The sequence below is a fragment of the Mustela nigripes genome, chromosome 5 (assembly GCF_022355385.1).
Source record: "Mustela nigripes isolate SB6536 chromosome 5, MUSNIG.SB6536, whole genome shotgun sequence".
Lineage (NCBI taxonomy): Eukaryota > Metazoa > Chordata > Mammalia > Carnivora > Mustelidae > Mustela > Mustela nigripes.
The window spans coordinates 129,071,594-129,094,719 of record NC_081561.1 but is presented as its reverse complement, the minus strand read 5'-3'; the positions used below and the strand labels follow the sequence as shown (position 1 = coordinate 129,094,719).

The 23,126-nt window shown below is 34.9% G+C and overlaps 1 protein-coding gene across 3 annotated transcripts in view; it reads left to right on the top strand.

Moving 5' to 3' along the window:
- REV3L (REV3 like, DNA directed polymerase zeta catalytic subunit) overlaps positions 1–23,126 on the top strand; it is a 184,304-nt gene that overhangs the window by 114,502 nt on the left and 46,676 nt on the right. For all 3 annotated transcript variants that reach the window (XM_059401212.1, XM_059401213.1, XM_059401214.1), the window contains exons 16-20: positions 1,286–1,411; positions 5,681–5,873; positions 7,382–7,493; positions 12,694–12,809; positions 15,763–15,881. In XM_059401212.1, coding sequence (XP_059257195.1) covers positions 1,286–1,411; positions 5,681–5,873; positions 7,382–7,493; positions 12,694–12,809; positions 15,763–15,881 — 666 coding nt within the window. The remainder of the gene's footprint in view (positions 1–1,285; positions 1,412–5,680; positions 5,874–7,381; positions 7,494–12,693; positions 12,810–15,762; positions 15,882–23,126) is intronic.

Sequence of the window (23,126 nt, the reverse complement as noted above, 5' to 3'; positions counted from 1 at the left end):
GTTCAGTGGAAGATCCATTCTTAGATTTCAGTTAGATAATTGATAACTTTGTATCTCAATTTTTAAAAATTTTATTATATTTTTGCATCATTTTATTTACATATCTTTGAGACAACAAGAAATTGCCTAATTTTTTTTAGTTTTTTTTTTGTTTTTGGGATCTAAAAGATTCTTATATGTAAATACAAATATTACAGAGAAAGTGAATATGATAGCCAAAATGTGGATTATGAGGATACAAATACATTAACTGATTACTGGCAAAATCAGAACAATCCAATGACAGCAGAGCTCAAGTAAGTGATTTTTGATCCCACCAAAAATATATCCTTTTTCTTGGTTTATTACTTTTTTCTCAACTATAATATTGATTTTTTTCAGTTCATTTTACTAAGTAGTAAAGGAAAGCAACATTATTTACTCCTGAAACTAAAACATCTTAAATATCTTTATTCAAATACTAAAAATATGGTAATACTTAGAAATATATGATTATGTTTAAAAAGGTATACATTAGACATGTATCCTTAAATATAGATGACAGAAATCACTTCCGTATTGGTTACATCTCATTAATATTAACCACATAAAATACGTTTCAGCATTTCTATTTTAGAACTAAATACTTTTTTAAAGCTTTCATTTTTAAATCAATATTGTAGAATTACAAGCTATTTATATTAAAGAATAAGTACAAATGTGTTGTGAGCATAAATCAACATTGGGGGGAATGGTTAACGAATCTGGAAATTAGAAAAAAATATTTAAAAAAAATAGATTCTATTTTTTCCAAACCTTTCAAGATGAATTATGTTTTCATTCATCTTTCACACACATGTTGTATTAGAGTAAAATACAGACCCACATTTTCAAATCTTATAGAAACTTTAGTCAGCCTGGTTGCACATACATTGCCTGCTTGTTTGCTATACTTCCAAGAAAGGTCAAGATAGATGTCCATGTGGTGTAAATGTCAGCTCTCCAACAAGACTTATTTTCATTATTTGGGGTTTATAAACTAAAGATCGACATTTGGTTTGCTTACAGATTATATCAGATATTTCTACGTATACCCAGTTCTGATACCTTGAATTACTAGCATGAAAAGAATGTTAATAAAATATTTAACTACTTTCTTCCTGGGTCTGAAGAGGTGGTACTAGTTTATCATGTATTACTAAATACATAAAGCAGATTATCGAAGTAGGAATAAGTGATCAAAAAAAGAAAATGATTGCTTATTTATCTTTTTCTGGCTATGTGTTGTTGTTGTTTTTTTTAATAGAATCAATTTGCAGCAGTAAATACCCCAAAGAAAGAAACTTCTCAGATTGACGGACCATCTTTAAACAATACTTACGGTTTCAAAGTCAGCGTGCAAAACTTACAGGAGGCAAAAGCTTTACATGAGGTAAAATTGCAACAGTGACACATACACTATTTAACCTCTCATGTTTTATTCTATGGACAAGTATGGACATCTCTTACGGAGGGTGGAATACATTGAATTCTGTGCCTGTTAATCTTCATTTTGTTATTAATTTATATATTCATATAAAATAGAGAAACCTTTTTGGGTTTTGTTTTTTTTGTTTTTTGAGAAACTTGAAGTAGCCATCAGTTATTGAGACTGCTTTGTGATTTCACAATTTTCACAAATCTTATAGCTGAAATTTGGTTTATAGAAGCTAAAATTAGAAAAGCCTTTATAACTATTCTTTATGTTATTCTGGGATTGTTATATTAAGATGTTATATCCTGGGGTGCCTGGGTGGCTCAGTGGGTTAAGCCGCTGCCTTCGGCTCAGGTCATGATCTTGGGGTCCTGGGATTGAGTCCCGCATTGGGCTCTCTGCTCAGTGGGGAGCCTGCTTCCCTCTCTCTCTCTCTCTCTCTTCCTGCCTCCCCATCTGCTTGTGATTTCTCTCTGTCAAATAAATAAATAAAATCTTTTAAAAAAAAAAAAAAAGATGTTGTATCCTAAATGAGATATTTACTTGTATTTTCTACTTGTTTGGCTCAGTGAATCAGTGCTTGCTAATTCATTGCTACGATTCTATTGTTACCTTCACAGCACAGACCATATGCCAAAGGGTAGGCAGCCATCTTATAAATATGTACATCAATCACAGGACATACTAAAAAATAAAGAAAATTTATCTGTATTAAAACACAACTCAGAGCATATCTCTGGCAGGCATTAAGGAGTAAATTAGAGTATATTTTCATTGTTTACATACCTGTGCTGGCCACCACTAGCAATGTGGCTATTGAGAATTTAAAATTTGCCATATCCATCTAGGAAGTGAATTCTAAATTTCATTTAATTATACATAATTTAGATTTAAAACCTGATAATTGGCTCCTTTGTTAGAAAATGGTTAAATATATTTGGAACAACTTAGGTATTTAAAACTACTTTTTCAGTTGTAAATTTTACAATAATACAGACCAGTTATTTCCATATAAAAATTTTTAACATCAGCATTGAAATGTGCTGTAAATGTAAATACACACAGATTTTAAAGACTTAATAGGAACAAAGAATGTAAAATATCACATAATATCACATTAGTAATGTTTTATGTTGATTACATGTTGAAAGGGTGATATTTTAGATGTATTAAATGAAACTATTTTTAAATTAGCCTATTTTTACTTTTTTTAATGTAACTACTAGAAAATTTAAAATTACATGTGACTTTCATGATATTTCTGTAGAACAGTTGTTTTATGTCTTTGCCCTTAGAGCACAAAATTTGATTTTTTATTTTTGTATATTTGTTCTCAAGTCAATTCTGTCTTAAACTGTTCTAAGGATAGATGAGCATTGTCTAAGAAAAATTCAAATATTGTCCTCATTTTCACCTAAATTGGAGCTAAGATTTGTACTTTTTTAGAAATTGGAACATAGTCTGATTCCCTAATTACTTGAACATTGCTTTTTTCAACAGCATTTAGTTCCTGCTTTATACCTACTTGGCCCTGTACCATATCCCTCGAAGCCTAGATAAATTAAGTAATAAACTCAGGAATACATATCTTAATGAAGTACAGACCCAAAATTAGGGAAAAAATTATGTGATAAAAAATATTTATTAAAGCAAATTTTATAGACCTTAGAAAAGACTCATTACATATGATTATCCTTTAATTATTTGAAGGATTATTCTCCTTGTGCTCTTAACATTATTTCTCCATAATGCCACTGCAGAATCATGAACCCTCTTGAAGTTAAAATCACTTAGAAGTTATGGTAGGTTACTCACAGCTTCTTCCCTAAGCAGACTTTCATCTCAACATGTATTGCCACCTGGTGGTCACATTGGGAATGAGGAAAAAAAATCTACAGTATCTATGCCATTCCTTTTTCTAGGGAATTGTGCCCATAGCTTTTTTTCCTTTGTGTTCTATTGTGCTCTCTTCTACATATACATTCCCTCTCTTCTGCATATACATTCTCCGTACGGAAGAGAAGGGTTATAATCCTCATCTTCCTTTGTCACCCACCTCTTTCTTAGTCACACTCAGTAAATCTCTCCATCTCTTGATTTCATGTTTGCTTAAAAAAAATGTCCCTAAGATCAGTAGTGCATTGTATATCAAGCAATAGAATGGCAAAATTTGAATGTGCAGTTTGGCCTATTAAATAAGAAAACCTCTACAAATCTTTTGACGTGAAATTGTCTTCAGTCTTCTTCATAGTCTGCTTTTTCATCCCTTTCTAAATAAACTGTTTTTGTTGTTGATTTGGTTTGGTTTGGTTTGAGTTTAGGGAGAGGTTTCCCAGTTTAGATTTTTTAACTTATAAAATTAATATGTGATTATTGTCTTAAAAAAAATCAAGCCTGAAGAGCATACATTTAAAAGTAGAAGTTCTTTGCTCCCCATTTTACTTAGTTTGATGTTTTTAATATTTAGAAACAAAGTATATATTCAAAGAAAATAGTAGATTTGTAGATATTTGTTTTATTCTTGTGCTTTATATATGTATAATTAATGTTCTTTACATTTTAAAAAGTATTTAATTACAAACTTATTAATGCATGCAAGACAAACAGATTTACAGTGAAAATTAAGCTTACCTCCCACATCAGACTCTAAACAGTGTCCTTCCCCAAAGACAGTATAAACAGTTCTTTATTTTTATGTCTTTTTGCAGAAATTTTCTGTGCATGTGCTTTAACGTTTTTACATACATAAACACATGCTACACTCACTGGTTCCACTTTTCAGTGTATTTTCTATATTAGAACATTTAGATCTGGTTCATTCTTTTGAAAATTGTAAAAGTTAGAGTATTTATTATATGTAGTCTTTATGGGATGTCACATAATTTATGTAACCAGTCGCCAACAGATAAACATTTATGTTTTTAGTCTTTTATGAACTATAAAAGAGTGGAAATATAATTTTTAATGAACACCCTCATACATAAATATTGGCTACATGTGAGTATATCTGCAGGATATATTTCAGGAATAGAATTGCTAGATCAAAGAAGATGTCCATTTTTAATTTTGATAGATATTTCTAAATTGTCCTCCAAAGAGGTCTACCAAATTCTGCGTCCATCACTAGGGGGAGCCTTGTATTTACATTTCTTCATGCAAAATAAATACCAAACACAGTCCTTCATTAAATTTGTATGATTTTAATAGTTACCAATACTGAAAGAGTAGTCTCCTCTTTTCCATTGCCACATTTATGTACATTATTGGTACAGTGATGGCTGTAATCGTGAATCCAACCTATGTTTTATTTTTTACCTAAAGTTTCTACTTATTTTGTCTTAGTTTTTAAGAAGAGAACTAAAGATTACAGTTCAGAGTTTTTATAAGCATAGGAATGTAAGTACAAAAAACAAAATACTACTTTTTTGCATATATGTTAAAGAGAAAATATACATGGGCAAAAATCTATTGTGTAGTTGATGGCATATAATTCTTACAATATTTTTTCAGGGAAAACTATAATTAAAAACTTAATTTTTAAGTGCCTGCGTGGCTCAGTGGGTTAAAGCCTCTGCCTTCGGCTCAGGTCATGATCCCAGAGTCCTGGGATGGAGCCCTGCATCGGGCGCTCTGCTCGGCAGGGAGCCAGCTTCCTCCTCTCTCTCTCTCTCTCTAACTGCCTTTCTGCCTACTTGTGATCTCTATCTGTCAAATAAATAAATAAAATCTTTAAAAACAAAACAAAAAACTTACCTAGAACAAACAGAAGTAAATTGTGGTAGTAGAGAATTAATAGGAATTTCAAAACAAAATATATCTTTCTTTTTAGTCTAAACTAGAGGCAAAACCATAGTTAACTGGGTAGAAAATACAAAGTGACAGATTTTGACTCAAATACAAACACTTGGGCTAGTCATTCTCTTTCTCAATATTTGAGAAACTTGAGAGGTACTGCATGTATTTTAGAGAAATCATTTTAAGTATATATTGTCACTGAGAAATTATATCACAACCAGTTTTTCTAAAATAAAAACATGAATAGATTCAATCTAATCTTGGAAGTAAAAATCTTTAGTCCTAATCTGTGGAGTATTAGATTGTGACTGTGTCCTTTATGGCCATTTTTTCCCATAATTTTACACATATTTCTTTTGAGTCTTAGTGAACATTTCTATCAACGTGTCTCAAAAAGTTGTCTAAAACCGTCATTTTTATTTCCTTTTGTAGATACAGAATCTTACCCTAATCAGTGTGGAGTTACATGCTCGAACTAGACGAGACTTAGAACCAGATCCTGAATTTGATCCAATCTGTGCTCTGTTTTACTGCATCACCTCTGACACTCCACTACCAGATACAGACAAAACAGAACTCACAGGTGTTATAGTGATTGATAAAGACAAGACAGTCTCCAGCCAAGGTATTGTTCATTTTTATTAATTTTATACCTACCCACCCTAGGATGAACCTTTTAATGGGACAGTTTCTGTGCTAGAGATCTAAACCAAAGCAAGTATCAGGAACTCCTTTTTAAAATGTGTGCTAAAGTAGGAGTAGGAAGTATTCTGTATAGCTTTGTCCTGGATTCATTAGTCTTACTTGATTTATTGTCCAGAGTCAGAAGCACTTAATAGAAAGCTATTAATAAAATTTTCAATTAACATATCTAATTTGTTCTGAATACTATTTTATAAAATAATAATTGCTAATACTGAATTAAAATGACTATCTTTAGGTTGGGTGGACAAACTTACTTATGCGTTGCTAGTATTTTGCTGCTAATAGTTTTTTTTTTCTTTTAAGAAGTTACTAGAGTAAGTTAATGGATTATAAGAGACTTTAAAGATACATTCCAATTTTGTTTATATCTCTTCCTAAATATACATATTTTTGGTTTAGACATTCTTCATAGAGTATACCACATAAAGGCATTTTATACACTATCAGGTGTTCTGCAGTTTTGAATAGTAATATGTGAATTCAGAATGTCCACTGAGGAGGAAGTCTTAGCACAGAACAAAACCATATAGGAATTTGCAGTCTAATCAGTGGTGTGCTTGAGCTGACTTTTACCAATTCACAAGCCAGTTGTTAAATTTTTATGAATTTTTTGAACTAGTTGATGTCATATTGGTAGTTTGAAATCAGCCATGGTGGGGAGTCTTATATTATGGAAATAGGCAAGCACTGCAAATCAGGGCTTTTTTTTTTTTTTTTTTCATTGAGAAGTAGTTATAAACTTTTTTAAAAAATGAAATGTTTTCTGAGTTCTAAACCAATGTTTCCAGAAAGCTTTGGCATGCAATGTCTTCATTAATACAGGACGATATGGTACATACTCTTTTATAACACATAGTTCCTTAAAACTCAACATACCATTTATTAAAATACTCTCTTCTAAGCAAAGCTCTTTCCGTAGGAAGAGTAAAGACAGAAGAAAAGTAATAAAATTTCCTTTGGGGGAGATGTTATTACTTGAGGCATTTGGTAAATACAGACTTTTCAAGAAAATAACTGAAAAACTGAAATTTGACTTTTCAGTTGCATATTAAACTAGAAAATCTCTAAGAAAGTTTTCAAGAGGGGCGCCTGGGTGGCTCAGTGGGTTGAGCCTCTGCCTTCAGCTCGGTTCATGATCCTGGGGTCCTGGGATCGAGCCCCACGTTAGGGCTCTCTGCTCGGCAGGGAGCCTACTTCCTCCTCTCTCTCTGCCTGCCTCTCTGCCTACTTGTGATCTCTCTTCCTCTGTCAAATAAATAAATAAAATCTTTAAAAAAAAAAAAAGTTTTCAAGAAATTGAGTTAATGAAGTATTTACTTTGGGGAACACTCTTAATTTGAAGTATTTCAGTAGCATAATTTCATTCAAAAATAAGACATTATGTTACTTACACAGTTACATGTAATCAACATTTTGCTTGTTTCTTAGATATCAGATACCAGACCCCATTACTGATTAGATCTGGAATTACAGGACTAGAAGTTACCTATGCACCTGATGAGAAGGCACTTTTTCAAGAAATTACAGATATAATAAAGAGGTATTGTTTTGTATTTTCTGATTTTTCTGGGTTTTGTTCAGAGTCCTTTCTTGCTATTGAGTAACATGGGCGAAGATAGGAAAAAGGAAGAGAATCCCTTCCTGGGGCCCTTAAAAGTTATCTTTGGAAAAATTTTGCCCTCACCTCCCACCACCATCACCATTTCCAGCAGGTTAGGGATGGCAAAAAGGATATTCTGTTCTCAAGATTAAAGGGTCTGTGAAAGAGATACTGGCTTAGCCTCTAAGCTTTCCCAGTTGGATTTTAGCATAATTTTTCTATGGTGGTGAAATAATGGGTACTAAATTTAAATTGTATTATTCACTAAATAAGCTTCTACCTCGGGAGCCAGCCATCCTTTCAGCACCTTTTTTTTTTTTTCCTTAAATGTTTTCTGATTTCTAAACCAAGTTTCCGAAAAGCTTTGGCATGCAATCTGTTCATAAATATAGGACTATGCGATATATACTCATTTGTAATACGTGCTTCCTTAAAAATCTCTTTTGATCATTTGGTAGTTGGCCTGGATGGTTGATAGTAAAATCTTGTCAAAATTTATGAAAAGGATTTTTTTAAAACAAAAATAATTAAATCTTTTGCATTTTCGTAAGACTATAACTTTTGATAGCTGTGGGCCCTCTTATTAAATGCTTCACTTTTCTAGGAGCTTAATGCTTCTGCCCATTACTAGGCTTAGATTTTTAAATACCTAAAGTAGGCTAGAAAATACTCCTTGGATCTTAACGTATGGATAAAATCTGTCTGTGAGCATGTCATTACACTCGACCCTTTCTGTTCTGCTTTCTGTAGTTTGCTTTCTATAGTTGAACTTTTTCTGTTAAAACTGAGACAATATTTTGCAAGAAAGATAAACATAATATTCTACAGACTGAATGACTGATTTAATCCCGCCCAGATGGGTTAACATAAACCATTTTTAAATTTAGAAGACCAGAAAATGTTTTCAGCAAAATAAGTTAAATGTCAGGGCATCAAAAATAATATACTGGTACCCGTCACTCTAAGGAGGTAAAAAGAGGTAAGTATTTTTACTATTTATACCACTGATGATTGGATGGATTCCCATCCATTAGAGTCTTGTCATGCCTACTTTTTATCTTCTCACAGAGGTTGTCATCCACATGTCAGTTGCTTCAGTGCTCACATTTTTATATCTGCAAGCAACTTAGCCACAAGTAAATGCAGAGTTTCAGTCAGTACTGCTTTGTGTGCCAGCACATGTCCAGTAATATCCCTGGGCTTTGTAAGCTTGTGTTTTCCTCGTATATTCCCAGCAGGCTTATCTGCCAGCATTGAGAATTTTGTCCGTCATTTACAAGTGTAGTGACTTCATGTGCATAACATGAATTATATTAGTCACTAGGAAGAATGCAGTAAACAAAACCAATTTCTGGTTCGTACTCTAAAAGATCATATGATTATTATAAAGAGAAGAAGAATGCTTAAATATCAATATTTCAATTCTGTAATGTCCTTTATATGTTATTCTAAACAACTCCCGAAAAGATTATTTCATTCTTTCAGCCCATTTGTTGAGTACCTAATCAACACAGGCTTTGTTAAAAGGGTAAACTTTGGAATCAGCTAGCTCTGTAATTTTTTTTTTTAAGAAAATGGCTTTTATTATACGCTTCTACATCTATATTTTAAACATGTGTATCTTAATGGAAGATGTTACTTGAAGGACGGGTTTTAATTTTTATTCCAGTTAATTAACATACAGTGTTATATTAGTTTCAGGTGTACCATATAGTGATTCTGCACTTCAGTACAACACCTGGTACTCATCAGAGCAAGTGCATCCCTTAATCCGCATCATCTGTTTCACCCATCCCCCTCACCCACCTCCTCTCTGGTAACCATCAGTTTGTTCTCTATAGCTAAGAGGCTGTTTCGTGGTTTGTCTGTCTCTCTCTCTCCTCCCCCCCACTGACCTTTTGCTTGTTTGTTTTGTTTCTTAAAGTCAACATATGAGTGAAGTCATATGGTATTTGTCTTTCTCTGACTGATTTATTTCACTTAGCATTATACCCTAGCTACATCCATGTTGCATCTGTATTTTTGTCTTGAGCAAGTACTTATCTCTCTAAGCTTTAACTTCCTCATTTATAAAATAGGTGATAAGTATGAGTTAAATGACGGACACCTCGGTGGCTCATTCAGTTAAGTAGCCAAGTCTTGATTTCAGCTCAGATCATGATCTCAGGATTGTGAGACTGACCCTGCCTTGGATTTTGTACTGGGCCTGGAGCCTGCTTAAGATCTCTAGCTCCCTCTCGCTCTGTCTCCTCCCCACACCACCCTCCCCCCCAACAAAAAGGAAGAAAGTTAAATGAGATAATGTACGTAAAACTTTTAGCCTGGTCAATACATAAATGTTTGCTGTGAGTGTAAGGTATAGTGCTAGGTTCCAAATAAAAATTGAATAAAATATAGATGCATACTTTCAGAATTTTATTGTCTTTATTTATTCATTCTTAATATTTACATCCTCAGATGGAAAACATAAAAAGTAGTAGGAAGTGATATTTAAAAAGTTAAACCAAATGCATTGTTTAGTCATTTCTCTTTCTATATTTCCTTGAACTATTAATAATTTTACATTTTTCCCAGCCTCCCTAACTTAAATATAAGCTTTGATTTCTTCCTTTTTCTCTTCCCTCCATCCATATATTACATTTTATCCATATAACCTCAGAATTATGTTTCAAGATCATTCCTTTCCCCCATCCCCACCGATTGCCACTGCCCTAGTTAGAACCTCCCATCTCTCTTGTGTCCAGATATTAATGGGTTATTTAAAGTTTTAGTTGAGAAGCAGCTTTTTTTTTCCTGCCTAAGCAAATAAATTGTTTTCATATTTCTGCTGCTGCTTGCGTTTTCTCGAGTTGTTTTTTCCTTCATCACCAGTCCCATCTACCCAACCTTGTTCTTTCCATAACTTTGAGAAACCAAATAAAGTAATAAAATTCACCAAAATTGAAGAACAAGTTACAAAGATTTTGTTATTGTGACCAAATGTTTTCACAGAAGAAATGAAATCCTTGAGATTTTGAACTTGAGGCATGGTTTCATAACTTTAAGAGTCTCTTAAGACAAAATGGCTTGTAGGTCAAAAAAAATAATACATAATAGATCTGAAAAATATTAAAGCAATACCCAATTCTTCTAAGGGAACAAAATCTATTTACTCAATTAAAAGAAGCACAGAATAACTTTTTTTTTTCATCTCTGAGCAGTAGCGATTAATAAAAGACAACTTTTTAAAAAGAAATATATTTTCAGGATGCCTGGGTGGCTCAGTTGATTAAGTGTCTGCCTTTAGCTCAGGTCATGACCCAGGGCCCTGGGGTTGAGTCCCACATCAGGCTCCCTCTGTCTGCCGCTTTCCCTGCTTGTGTGTGCTCTCTCTCTCTCTCTCTGACAAATAAAATCTTTTTAAAAATAAATTTAAAAAATTTTTTTAAACATCAAAAAGTAAGTGTATTTAATCAACTCTATTAGTCAGGTGCCACAACACAGCAGAATAGCTTACTGGAATAATAATTCTTGCAGTGATAAGATGTTTTATGAATCAGAGAAATTCAGATAAAGAAGTCAGAACTATCTTTATAGGATTTATCAAAGAAGGGCTCTATAACCATCTGGCATCCTCTTCACGTACCTGTGCTTAGAAATGAAAATCAACTGTGGTGTGCTGTAATTCCTATTCTGAGTTATTCTTGGTACTAAAGCAGTTGACTGCATCCGTTCTTTCTTAAGTGCATGGGAATCCTTCGAATATCCCATCCCTGATAATCCCTAGAGCCACTTGATATAATATTTCTACCCCAGTTTCTCAAATTTAGACAATACGTAGTTTTCGGGGTGATGCACTTGTCATTTAGATAACTGCCCTGAAAAGAGTTTTACCTGAATGAAAGAATTGATGAAATTGCTATCAACAAAGATATGTTAACATATTAGATGTTATGTTAGAAGACAAATGAGCAGGAAGAGTGTTGGGAGACCTCTCTTTTCTTGTGTGCCCTAGGATCTTCCTGGACTTTTTGTTTAGGTATTAGTCTACCCTTTTAGCCTCTGAGACTTAAGTATTTGCCTCATTGTTGCATAATCCCTTGATTTCTTTTCCTTCTCCATGCTCATGCCTAACCCCTGCTCTTCTAAAATTACCAGCCATGTGGCACTTTCTACCAAGAAAACACCTTTTTATAGGTTTTTGAAAAGATCCGTTTGGCTGTTCTATTAAATTAATCAGTAGGTGGTCCTTAAATTAAGTGACTTTCTCAGAAATTTCAACCCAATTTGTAATTTGGAGCATTATTGTAGTTTCTAAGTTTTTGTTCTCAAATTGTGACTATGATAATTTGCTCTCTTCCTTACACAACTTTCTCACTGAGGTAAATCTTCAAGTTTATTTTCCCTTCTGCTATCACCAAACGTTCTTCTATGGTGGTCACCTGAAGGTACTAAGAGGAGCCACAAAGAGGCTGTTTCTGGGTTGAAGGCACGTTGTTGGTTCAGTCTTAACCATTGCAACTGTGTGGCTATAGTGAGTGCGTTTTTCTCCTAGTTTCTAATGCTTAGCTTCCCCACATTAATCTCACCCCTATTAATATTTCAGTGTTCCATTAAACTGAGTCACCTTCTCTTAAGTTTAGAGGACAAACTTGTCATTACTGAGGCCTTACTTCACATGAGGACCAAATCATTGCTAAAATTAAGTGGGAAAAGGAAGACATTTTCATTTTCTTTCTCAACATTAAAACCCTTTAAGACAGAATAGGTTAGTAGTGGCAATAAAATGATCTGGGGGGTGATCTTTTTCAAAATGGTATCCACGCATGCCTTTGTATCTCACCCTGCCCCCATGATAGTCTCAATCATATGCTCACTCTTAAAACTCAAGTGGTAATGCCTCTCTCCCGCCTGTTTTTTTTTTTTCCTCGCACCCTAGTTTCTATCCACTTCTTTCCTAGGTCATATCAAATAAGTAGTAAAAACTATGATTACTTTACAAAAGTGCTTCAAATCAGGAACCCTAATCACCCTGTTCCTTACTGTATAGAAATTATTTAGGTACCATGTCTCCATCCGAGAAGACATAATGGGAAGAACCCATTCTTTTGAGTAAAGGTTCAAATGTGTGGTCCTTGAATAATTTTTTCATTCCTTTTAGGTACGATCCTGATATTCTGCTAGGATATGAGATTCAGATGCATTCCTGGGGTTACCTCTTACAAAGGGCTGCTGCCTTAAGTGTTGACTTATGTCAGATGATCTCTCGGGTGCCAGGTATGAAGCACTGTGAATATTTTATGGTTCAACAACAGAGCAAATTACAAAGTAAATAAAGACAAGATGTTTAAACAGTACTATTCTAATTTTTAATACTAAATTGTGTAAGTTCTAGATATAGCGTAACTCCATTATGGATAAATCCAAAAATCAAGAAAAGTAAAAGAAAAAATACTCCCATCTCACTGCTATATAGGCTATTAATGTATTTGGGTTTTTTTTTCCCCCTTCAGTCATTTTGCATGTGTATATATCTCGGTTTCTTTTTATATAACTTTAATCATACATATATCCCATTTTTGTTATGCTTCCTTCATTTTGCATCTTATAAGTATTTTTCTATATTATGAGATAGTCTTCCTCATAATCATTATGAAACACATTTCTGTGGTTGATGTACCATAATTTTATTTTGTCTGGTTCTGAGTTTTATCCTTTTGGTTATAAGGAAGGAGAAGATGATATAGGGACACCAGCTATTGATTTTTATTTAGTAAGGTATCAGCCTGAAAACTTGCATGAATTTTGAAGGCTTGTTTTCCATAATCTGTTTGAAGGAGGGGAGCAATAATAACAACTTTATAAAGCACTTCTCAGAATTTTGTTTTTCTTAGTAACTACAACATTTTTAATAACTTGGTTTTAAAGTCACAAGTCTGACTAGGACAAAAGAGTATATGCTTTGGGTTTATTGGTGAAAACTAATCAAGAGAACTCCTAGGAGAGGTTATGACTTCAGTACTATGTCTTAAGTGTAGTAACTTTAAAGGGAAAGGCTGAAACTAGAAGATTTAAGAACAGTAAATATTTTGATCCTCGCAAAAAGCTTGGAATAAAAAGGCAAAGATAATTTTAGTTTTTCATTGCACAAGTTTTTCATAGCTTCTGTGTCCCTTGAGTCCTATAATTCAATTTTTTCAACATTTCATTTGGGATAGGTTTCTGAATATTCAGGAGCAGCAACATGAGTATTCAGGTCTGTTCATTAATTATTTTAATTAGCTTTAATAGGTAAGGTATATGACTTCAGATCAGAAAAGTGAATGAGGGGCACCTGGATGGCTCAGTTGGCTGAGTGGTGGACTCTTGATTTCAGCTCGTTATGAACTCGGGGTCCTAAAATCAAGCCCCGTGTCAGGCTCCTTGCTCAACAGGGAGTCTGCTTGAGGATTCTCTCTCTCCCTCTCTGTCTACCTCTGTCTCCACTCTCATGTGTGCTCTTCTAAAATAAGTTTTTTTGTTTGTTTGTTTTGTTTTTTAAGAGAAGTAAATGAAAGCTCTTGACCATTTATTTATTTATTTATCCTTAAGTAGGTTCCACAGCAACTTGGGGTTTGAACACAACAACCCTGAGATCAAGAGTTACATGCTGTACCAGCTGAGCCAGCCCTGGCCTTTTTAGAACACTGCCAAAACCATTTTTATGAGGCAACATGGTACAATAGAGAGGGAATGGTTAGGGGGCAATATAAAGAGTATAGAGTCTGCACAAAGATAGCCAGGGTTCAAATCCTGGCTCTCCTGTTTCCTAGCTTTGTGATGTCAAACATGTTACTTAACCTATTTATACTTCACTTTGTTCATCTGCAAAATGCGGGTGACAGTAAAACTTCTCTCATATAGCAATTGTGAAGTGCTAAGAACAGTGCCTAAGAACATAGTAAACATTATGTAAATGTTAAATGAAATAAACTTTTAAACATCATCTTTTGAAATAAAGAAAAGGGGGGGCACCTGGGTGGCTCAGTCAGTTAAGCATCTGTCTTCGGCTCAGGTCATGATCAGAGTCCTGGACCCCACATCCAGCTCTCTGCTCAGTGGGTAGCCTGCTTCTCCTTCTCCCTCTGCCTGCTGCTCCACGTGTTTGTGCCCTCTCTCACTCGCTCTCTTTCTGTCAAATAAATAAAATCTTTAAAAAAAATAAAGAGGGATGAGTGTATGTACATGGTCTCTGGAATCAGGTAACCCTGGTTTACTGTACTGGTTCTGTTACTGTGTGACCTGAGCCAAGATAATAACATTTCTGAGTAGAATTTACTACGATGCAAAATGGAAATTATGCTAGCATTATAAAGTGGCTAGGTTAAAAGTAGAATAAGAAAGTTCTTAGGACATAATAGACATTCCATATATGATAAATACATATATTATTCCAGATCCTCTAATTAATAACATTTGTATATACCGAGTGTTATATAAAAGAAACATACTTTAATTTCTATTCTAGTTAAAATCATCACCCAAGAAACTAGACTCAAAACTCTGTTTTTCATCTAGTTGTCCATACAAAGTTAGAATTTTCATTCTGAATAAGAACATCATTAATTGATGTCAAATTTTCAGAGAGTTGTTCAGGTTAAAAATGCTACCATGTTGGAGTGCCTAGGGGGCTCAGTGGGTTAAAGCCTCTGCCTTCGGCTCAGGTCATGATCTCAGGGTCCTGGGATCAAGCCCCACATCCGGCTCTCTGCTCGGCAGGGAGCCTGTTTCCTCCTTTCTCTCTCTCTGCCTACTTGTGATCTTTCTGTCAAATAAATGAAATCTTAAAAAAAAAAATGCTACCATGTTTTCCAGGAAATGACCAGTGTAAGAATAAACATATTCATCCTAACACCAAAGAAATGCTGTAGTGTTAGGTGTCATAAGAATAGCACCAGAAATTCCCAAATTTAAAGTGAAAGTGTTTATTTTTTTTAAATATGTGTTTATACACATTTTTATTATTTAAGAAATAAAATTTTCAGAGACATTCCAAAATTCTTTCATAACTTAGAGGAAAGAAAATTGTTTTAATCAAAATAGTGATTATTCCTTAAGTCTAATACAAAATAGATGATCACATTTCATCTTTAATTTTTCTTTTTAACTTTTATTCTCATTTTATTTGGCATAATTTGCTTGGAAATTTGGTTTCTGTGAGTCCTGATGCGATCTATATTCATTTCTGTAGATGACAAAATTGAGAACAGATTTGCACCTGAAAGAGATGACTATGGATCAGATACAATGAGTGAAATAAATATTGTTGGCCGAATTACACTAAATCTTTGGAGAATCATGAGAAATGAGGTAACGTACTTCATCTAAAATCTTATTGGAAATAAGAGATTAGGATGGTATAACTATCTTAGTTATTGTAGAGTATTAGTATAATCTACTTATGTAATTTGATGCTTCTTTATATGTTATTTTTGTTATACTTAAATAGAGTTACAAAACTAAATATTACATTCTAAAATGCAAAGCTACAGGACTATTTAATGTTATTGATGTGTTTTAATTTTTTCATTTTTGTCTAGATAGCAGTAGCTAGAAAAGTCTACAACTGCCTTAAAGTTTTATGTTATATTTGTCAAATGTTGTATAATTTCATTTTTGCTAGATGAATTCAACTTGGTCTTTCTGATTTATTAAGTAAGAAAAATTTAGTCTACACATAGGAAGGAATTAAGTTTATTTAAAAACTGGGTCAGACTAAGAAGGTAAATTGGAAAGACAGTACTTGGAAATAGTTAATAGCAGCTTCCAGTCAAGGCTTTGGGGGTCCAGATAAGGATCTTTGGTACTATAAATTTCAACAAATGATCATATTTGCAATCACTCAGAGAAATAATTCTTTAAACAAAAATGTGAGATCATAAGATCTTAGACCATATTTGCACCCTTGAAGTTGCCTGATTTCTTTTATTAAAATGTAAAAAGATACCTCCTGTAAATTGGTTTATTCTCAGATTTTGGACTTTGGATAATATCAGATAAGATGTTTATATTTAAAAGAAAGCTGTATTCTTCAGTTGCTTCCCTATTTGAAACTACTTTCTCACTATGTACTTTCTATTATACACTTATTATTCACTATGATCTTTCTTGCTCTTCTAGATTTATATAAAACATTTGACTTTCTAAGCATGCCCTCTGCAGTTCTTTTGGACACCAGCACACAGTAATTCTTTCACATAAGGAATTGGGTTTCTTTATATAAAATTCAGATGTCCTGGGGCGCCTGGGTGGCTCAGTGGGTTAAAGCCTCTGCCTTCAGCTCAGGTCATGATCCCAGGGTTCTGGGATCAAGCCCCACATCTGGCTCTCTGCTCGTTGGGGAGCCTGTTTCCTCCTCTCTCTCTGCCTGCATCTCTGCCTACTTGTGAGCTGTCTGTCCAAAAAAAAAATTCAGATGTCCTTATTTTTATTTCCTCTCTATACCCCTTCACTGTCCTGCTTTACTTAAAATTACTGCTGTTCCCTCTGGACTTTGAATCCTCAGTAACAAACACAGTGCCTCGTAAATAGTACTCATGACATACTTGTTGACTGCTTAAATGAAAGAATAAATGACCCTTTGCCCAGAAGATAGTGTTTAGAGGTCTGGATATCACCTTAATCCAGGCCTTTCAAGAATTTGCCAAGTACCAAATACTTATTTATTGCTATCTCTGCTCCACAAATTTGAGCCTGGGGTTAGATCAGTTAAGGGTATAGCTGGGGGGTAGTCTGGGTGACTCAGTTAGTTAAGCATCTGCCTTTGGCTCAGGTCATGATCCCAGATGCTGGGATTGAGGCCCCCCCCTCCCCCCGCATTGGGCTCCCTGCTCAGTGGGGAGTCTGCTCCTCCCTCTCCCTCTGTCCTTACCACTGCTTGTGCTCTCCCTTGCTCACTCTCTGTCTCTCTCATAATAAATAAAAATCTTGGTGGGGGGGGAGTATAGCCAGTTCCTCTGTTTTCACAGGTAGAGAGGCAGATTATATGGTTGCAGATGTTGGTAGGTAGGTGGATATGTTGATGAGAGTTTGTCAAAGTTCTCTTCTGACTTCTTCAGTTTTCTCAGTAAAAAAAGGAGTCAGAGTTCTCAACTGAGAATAAGCATAGTAGAGGGACTTTTTGTTATCTAGGAGAATTCAGGAGTGGTTAATTAAGAAAATATAGTATAAAAGCTAGGTAGCATGGACGGCCCACTTGAGATTTGCATCAGAAAATTAAAGCGATAACCTGCCAGCTCTGTTCAAATTCACAAATGTAAGTTATAGATGGTTAGATTCAACTACAACTCGCAAAGGGTTATAGCTTTGTGAAAAAATAATTAATTGATTAGCTAGTTAATCACAGAGCAGGAGAGAGGCACAGAAAGAAATGGTATGTGCAAGGTTGTGATTGCAGTTGTGCAATTTGAGCTAGATAAGGAGCAGAGGGAGGCTGGGGTACTAGATGGGAGATGGTGGTCAGAGAATAGGATGCCTGAGATTATGGACGGGGTAATTATTGGTGGTGGTAGAACTTGGAGTAAGATCATGGGAGTGGGTGGCTGAGGTGGACGGAGGCAGTGACATGTGAATTTGCCTTAGACCTAGCTCTGGTGGCAGCATGGAAGAGGACAAATTTAAAGATAGGAAACCCATGAGAAGATTATTGGGGTAACTCAAGTGAAAGTTGGCAGTCGTATAAGGATTCAAAAAACAATTTAGAGGATAAATGATGTACAGTACGATGAAGAGGAAAAGGTGTCAAGAATAATTATCAGGGTTCTGGCCTCAATGATTTAAGATCCCAGTTAGGTGGGAAAAAAAGGGCATGAGCTATCAGTCAGGTAACCAGGTGAAGATAGCAAAGTCCCAAATATGTAAATGGGAAATGTAAATAGGAATGTTAACAGGGGAATGCCTGGTGGCTCAGTTGTTAAGCTGCTGCCATCTGCTCAGGTCCTGCAGGATCAAGCCCAGAGTCCATCGACCTGCTTAGCAGGAAGTTGGCTTCTCCCTCTGTCCCTCCCCCTGCTTGTGCTTCCTCTCACTTTCTCTCAAATAAATAAAATCTTTAAAAAAAAAAATGTAAAAAGGAAAGTCCCAAATATGAGGTAAAGGTGTAGATTAGAGATAGAAGTTACATGAGAGTTGATGAACTGACCAAGAAGGGAATGGAGAGAGTGATCAGGATTGAGCCAAAAGACATTTTTGTGAATGAAAACATTTTGAGGTATAGACAGAAAATCAGATCCTAAGAAGCAGTCTAAAACGAAGAACCAGAAGAGAACACTCCCAGCAGAGCCACTAGAAAAGTCAGGTGTTTTCCACACAAGCATGTAAGCCTCCCATTACCTCAGTCTGGCAACATCAGAATCTGTTTCTAATGTTCCCTATTACAATTTTAGTTTGTCAATAAGCATGTCAGATGCTTTTAAATAAGACAACGTGATGGACAATGAAGATTATATGGAAGTAGAATAACGTACCCATTATTTGTGTACTCCCATTTGTATGTTGTTTATCATTTATAAGGCACTTTTACAGACTTGGTCACCTTTAAATTTTGATACAAACTTGCAACATAAATAAGACAACAAAAATAGTGAGGTACTATTCCAAATAAAGAAAACTGATGCTCACAGAGATTAGTGACATGTTGAAAGCCTCATTAGCTAGTAAGGGGTTAAGACTCAGACTCATTGTAGGCATGCTGTCTGTCTTCAGAGAGCTTAGTGTATATTTCATTTTAAATATAAATATGTATAAAATAAATATATATACTAAGCTCTCTGAGGACAGTCTTCCAGTGTCCTAGAAATTTCTTTTTTTTTTTTTTTTTTAAGATTTTATCTACTTATTTGACAGAGAGCATAAGCAGGGGGAGTGGCAGGGAGAGGGAGAAGCAGGTCCCCCCTGAGTAGGGACCCCAGTTCGGGGCTCTATCCCAGGACCCTGGAATCATGACCTGAGCTGAAGGCAGTTGTTTAACTAACTGAACCACCCAGGCTCCCTATCCTAGAAATTTTTTGTATCTTCATATGGGTGGTGGTTACATGGTTGTATATATACATAAAAATTCATGAATTCTTCACATAAAATTGTTGTCCATTTCTTTATATGAAGTATGGGTCAATCAAAAAAAATTTTTAACTGAAGACTCAGGTAATGAGGAACAACTGAGGGAATAAGGTGATAGAGGATATAGGGCACAGGTACTTATGATCTCTTTCCATTTTTCTTTTATCTTTATTTTCTCTGTTCCCCTGTGCTAATTCTGACCGCCTCTCCTAGTTCTGAGTAAGTTTATTTCTGAAGTGATTAACTATTGTGTTTTGCACATTGACTACAGCTGTGAATGGAAGTGTAACTATACCTCTATCAGACCATTCCTTTATCAATAAATAAATGTACAAGCATTGTAACACTTTCTTTATATCAATTCTGACTTTGATCTACATAGTACATTTATATAATGTTTGACTTATTTAGATTTCCCCTGGAAACAAGTAACTCCTACTACTTATTTCTGGATCCATACTTCAACTTCTAGAGTAAATAACTCTCTAAAGATTGGAACATTCTCAAGATAGATCTTTTTTTTTTTTTTTTTTTTTTTTAAGATTTTATTTATTTATTTATTTGACAGAGGGAGATTACAAGTAGACAGAGAGGCAGGCAGATAGAGAGAGGAGGAAGCAGGCTCCCTGCTGAGCAGAGAGCCTGATGCGGGACTCGATCCCAGGACCCTGGGATCATGACCTGAGCTGAAGGCAGGGGCTTAACCCACTGAGCCACCCAGGCGCCCTAAAGATAGATCTTCCTAATTTTAGAGTTCATGTTTTGCTTCTTTAGTTTTACTTAAAGCTAGGATTGTAGCTAAGTGTATTAATGCTCCTGTGACACCAAGAAGACTCAGAGTAGAGTGACTCAAATAGGTATTGTAAGATTATAATACTTGTTTAGTTTTAATTCAATTTGTGATATTGTTCTGTTTAAAATAAAATCAACCCAGAACATAGATATGCCATCTGTCTCAGATATTGGGAACCAATTTCTTAAGATTTTAAGTTTAATTTGAGTTATAAAATCTGCTAATTAATCCTTATAGGTCAACTTACGTGGCAAGCTTCAAAATTTTTCCTAATGAGAGAGCTATAGGACAAGAAAGTGACCTTTTCTGTAGCAATTTTTTTTGATTGCTTATGATAATGGAGACATATCCAACAAAAGTTTAGATTTGGTCTAAAGTATATACTCTGTGTTAGGTAATCTTGTAACTACCAGAGATCAGATGTTTGGCTTCATTTTCTGTAACACTAAATGAGAATTAAAACAACAATAAAAATAACAACCAAATGAAAATATTCATTAGCAGGTAGAAGAGTCACTCAAATATGGAGATTTAATAATAAAATGAGTCATTTTTGAGAGAAGTACTCCAGGCCAGTAATGATTATTGGAAAAAATGGTGACTTACTTCCAAGATAATGGGTTAATACCTGCTTTGTACTGGTGATTCTAGAATAGGCTTGTCCCAAAGTTTAAAACTCTTGTGTATGCATGTGTGTGTGCTTGCAAGTGCTAATTGCAGTGCTGTCGTTCTGGAGGTTGATAGAAATTGTAGATAGAGTAAGACCAGTTTGGATCATACACAGATTAGTCTTTAAAATTCAGTCCCTGTTTTATACCTGCTGGATTGCAGAAGTGGAAAAGAAAATATTTTAAAATTATAATATACAAATGTGAAGTGCTATTTAATTGTTCCTCCCAAGTTGTCCCACAAATGAGGACTGCAGATTCCTCATTCCATTTTCCATTGAAAATGCCTGCCATTGTCTAGATTGTTTGTGTCCCATAGGTGTTTCTGAGATAGTATTTAGGTAAAGTATGTTTTATGAATTTGGACCCCCTTTTTTTCTTTTAAAGATTTTTATTTATTTGACAGAGAGAGCTATCACAAGTAGGCAGAGAGGCAGGCAGAGAGAGAGGAGGAAGCAGGCTCCCCGCTGAGCAGAGAGCCCGATGTGGGACTCGATCCCAGGACCCTGAGATCATGACCTGAGCCAAAGGCAGAGGCTTAACCCACTGAACCACCCAGGTGCCCCGGACCCATTTTAGTATTCTTTTCCCATTAACATACTTTTTCCTATATATTTTTTAAAAGATTTATTTATTTGGGAGAGCATGTACAGGTGGGGAGGAGCAGTAGGAGAGAATCTTTAAGCAGACACCTTGCTGAGCATGGAGCCTGTGGCAGAGCTCAGGCTTACAACCCATGAGATCACAACCTGAGCTGAAACCAAGAGTCCGACACTTAACAGACTGTGCCAGTCAGGTGCCCCTTTTTCCTACATATTCTGAGGATGAAGAAACATTTCTGCCATTTCCTTTTAATCTTTTGCTTTGGGAATGAAATTAAGTATCTGTAATGTCCACGTATTGGGTCTTAACACCAATGTAATTCTTGGAAGCAGGATGAATGCCTGACCTTAACTAGATAACTCTTGAATCTGTGGAATTCTGTTAATTAGCATGTCTTCATGGACCAAAATGTGAGTATGGAAAGAACAGAAAATTAACTTGCTTTTTTTTTGTTTTGTTTTGGTTTGGGTTTTTTGATTTGGGGAGGTTTTTGGCATGGCAATCAAGATTTTTTGAACTACTAATGCTAAGCTCTACAAAATTGCACCACTTTAGTTAAGGCTTTTAGTCTACATTTGGCCACATCAAAGTAGTTGTAACATTAGATTGCTCAATTTAAATACTGCGGCTCCCTATTGGATAGACCCACAATCTTCACACCCAGTTAATGCATACAAAGCAACAAGACACTGCTAAGTAAAGCAGCAGTAGTTACTGCAGTTTAGGCCTTGTGACCAATTACACATGATTAAAATTACTTCCCACATTAATGTCCACAGTACTCGTCTACCATTTAACATCTCAACCAAAACATTACAAGTGCAACAGTCACTAATAGGCAAAAAATACTAAATCTGTATATGGATTTAATACACTTATGCGTGAGCAAGCAAGGGATTCACAGTCCCTTTCACAGTGAGAATACAGCTGTGGAAGCCTGAAAATTATTTGCAAAAGTTGTTAAATTGTTAAAATGTTTGAAAATATATGCTTCTTGTTGTAGACCCCCACTGCACACACAACTATAAACATTGTTCTCTATGTAAACAAAAAAGAAAAGATTTGAAAAGTCTGGACATTTCCTTCCCTGCAGATATTAAAGGCAATGTCTTCAAGACATTATACTGAAAAGACTGTCATATTGTAAAAATGCTTCTGTCAGGGGTACCTGGTTGGCTTAGTCAGAAGAGTATGCGACTCTTGATCCCAGGGTCAAGTTCAAGCCCCACACACTGGATGTAAAAATTACTTAAAAAAATAAATAAACTTTTTAAAAGTTTTTTTAAAATGCTTCTGTCAGTATTTGTATTGGCATAGAGTATTAAAAAAAGTGATAAAAACTGAGATCTCCTAAGTATGTCATGACCAAGTTGAACTCATCTGGTCTGATTGTTTCCAATTAAATATTAGCTTACTTTGAGTATTTCCACCTAG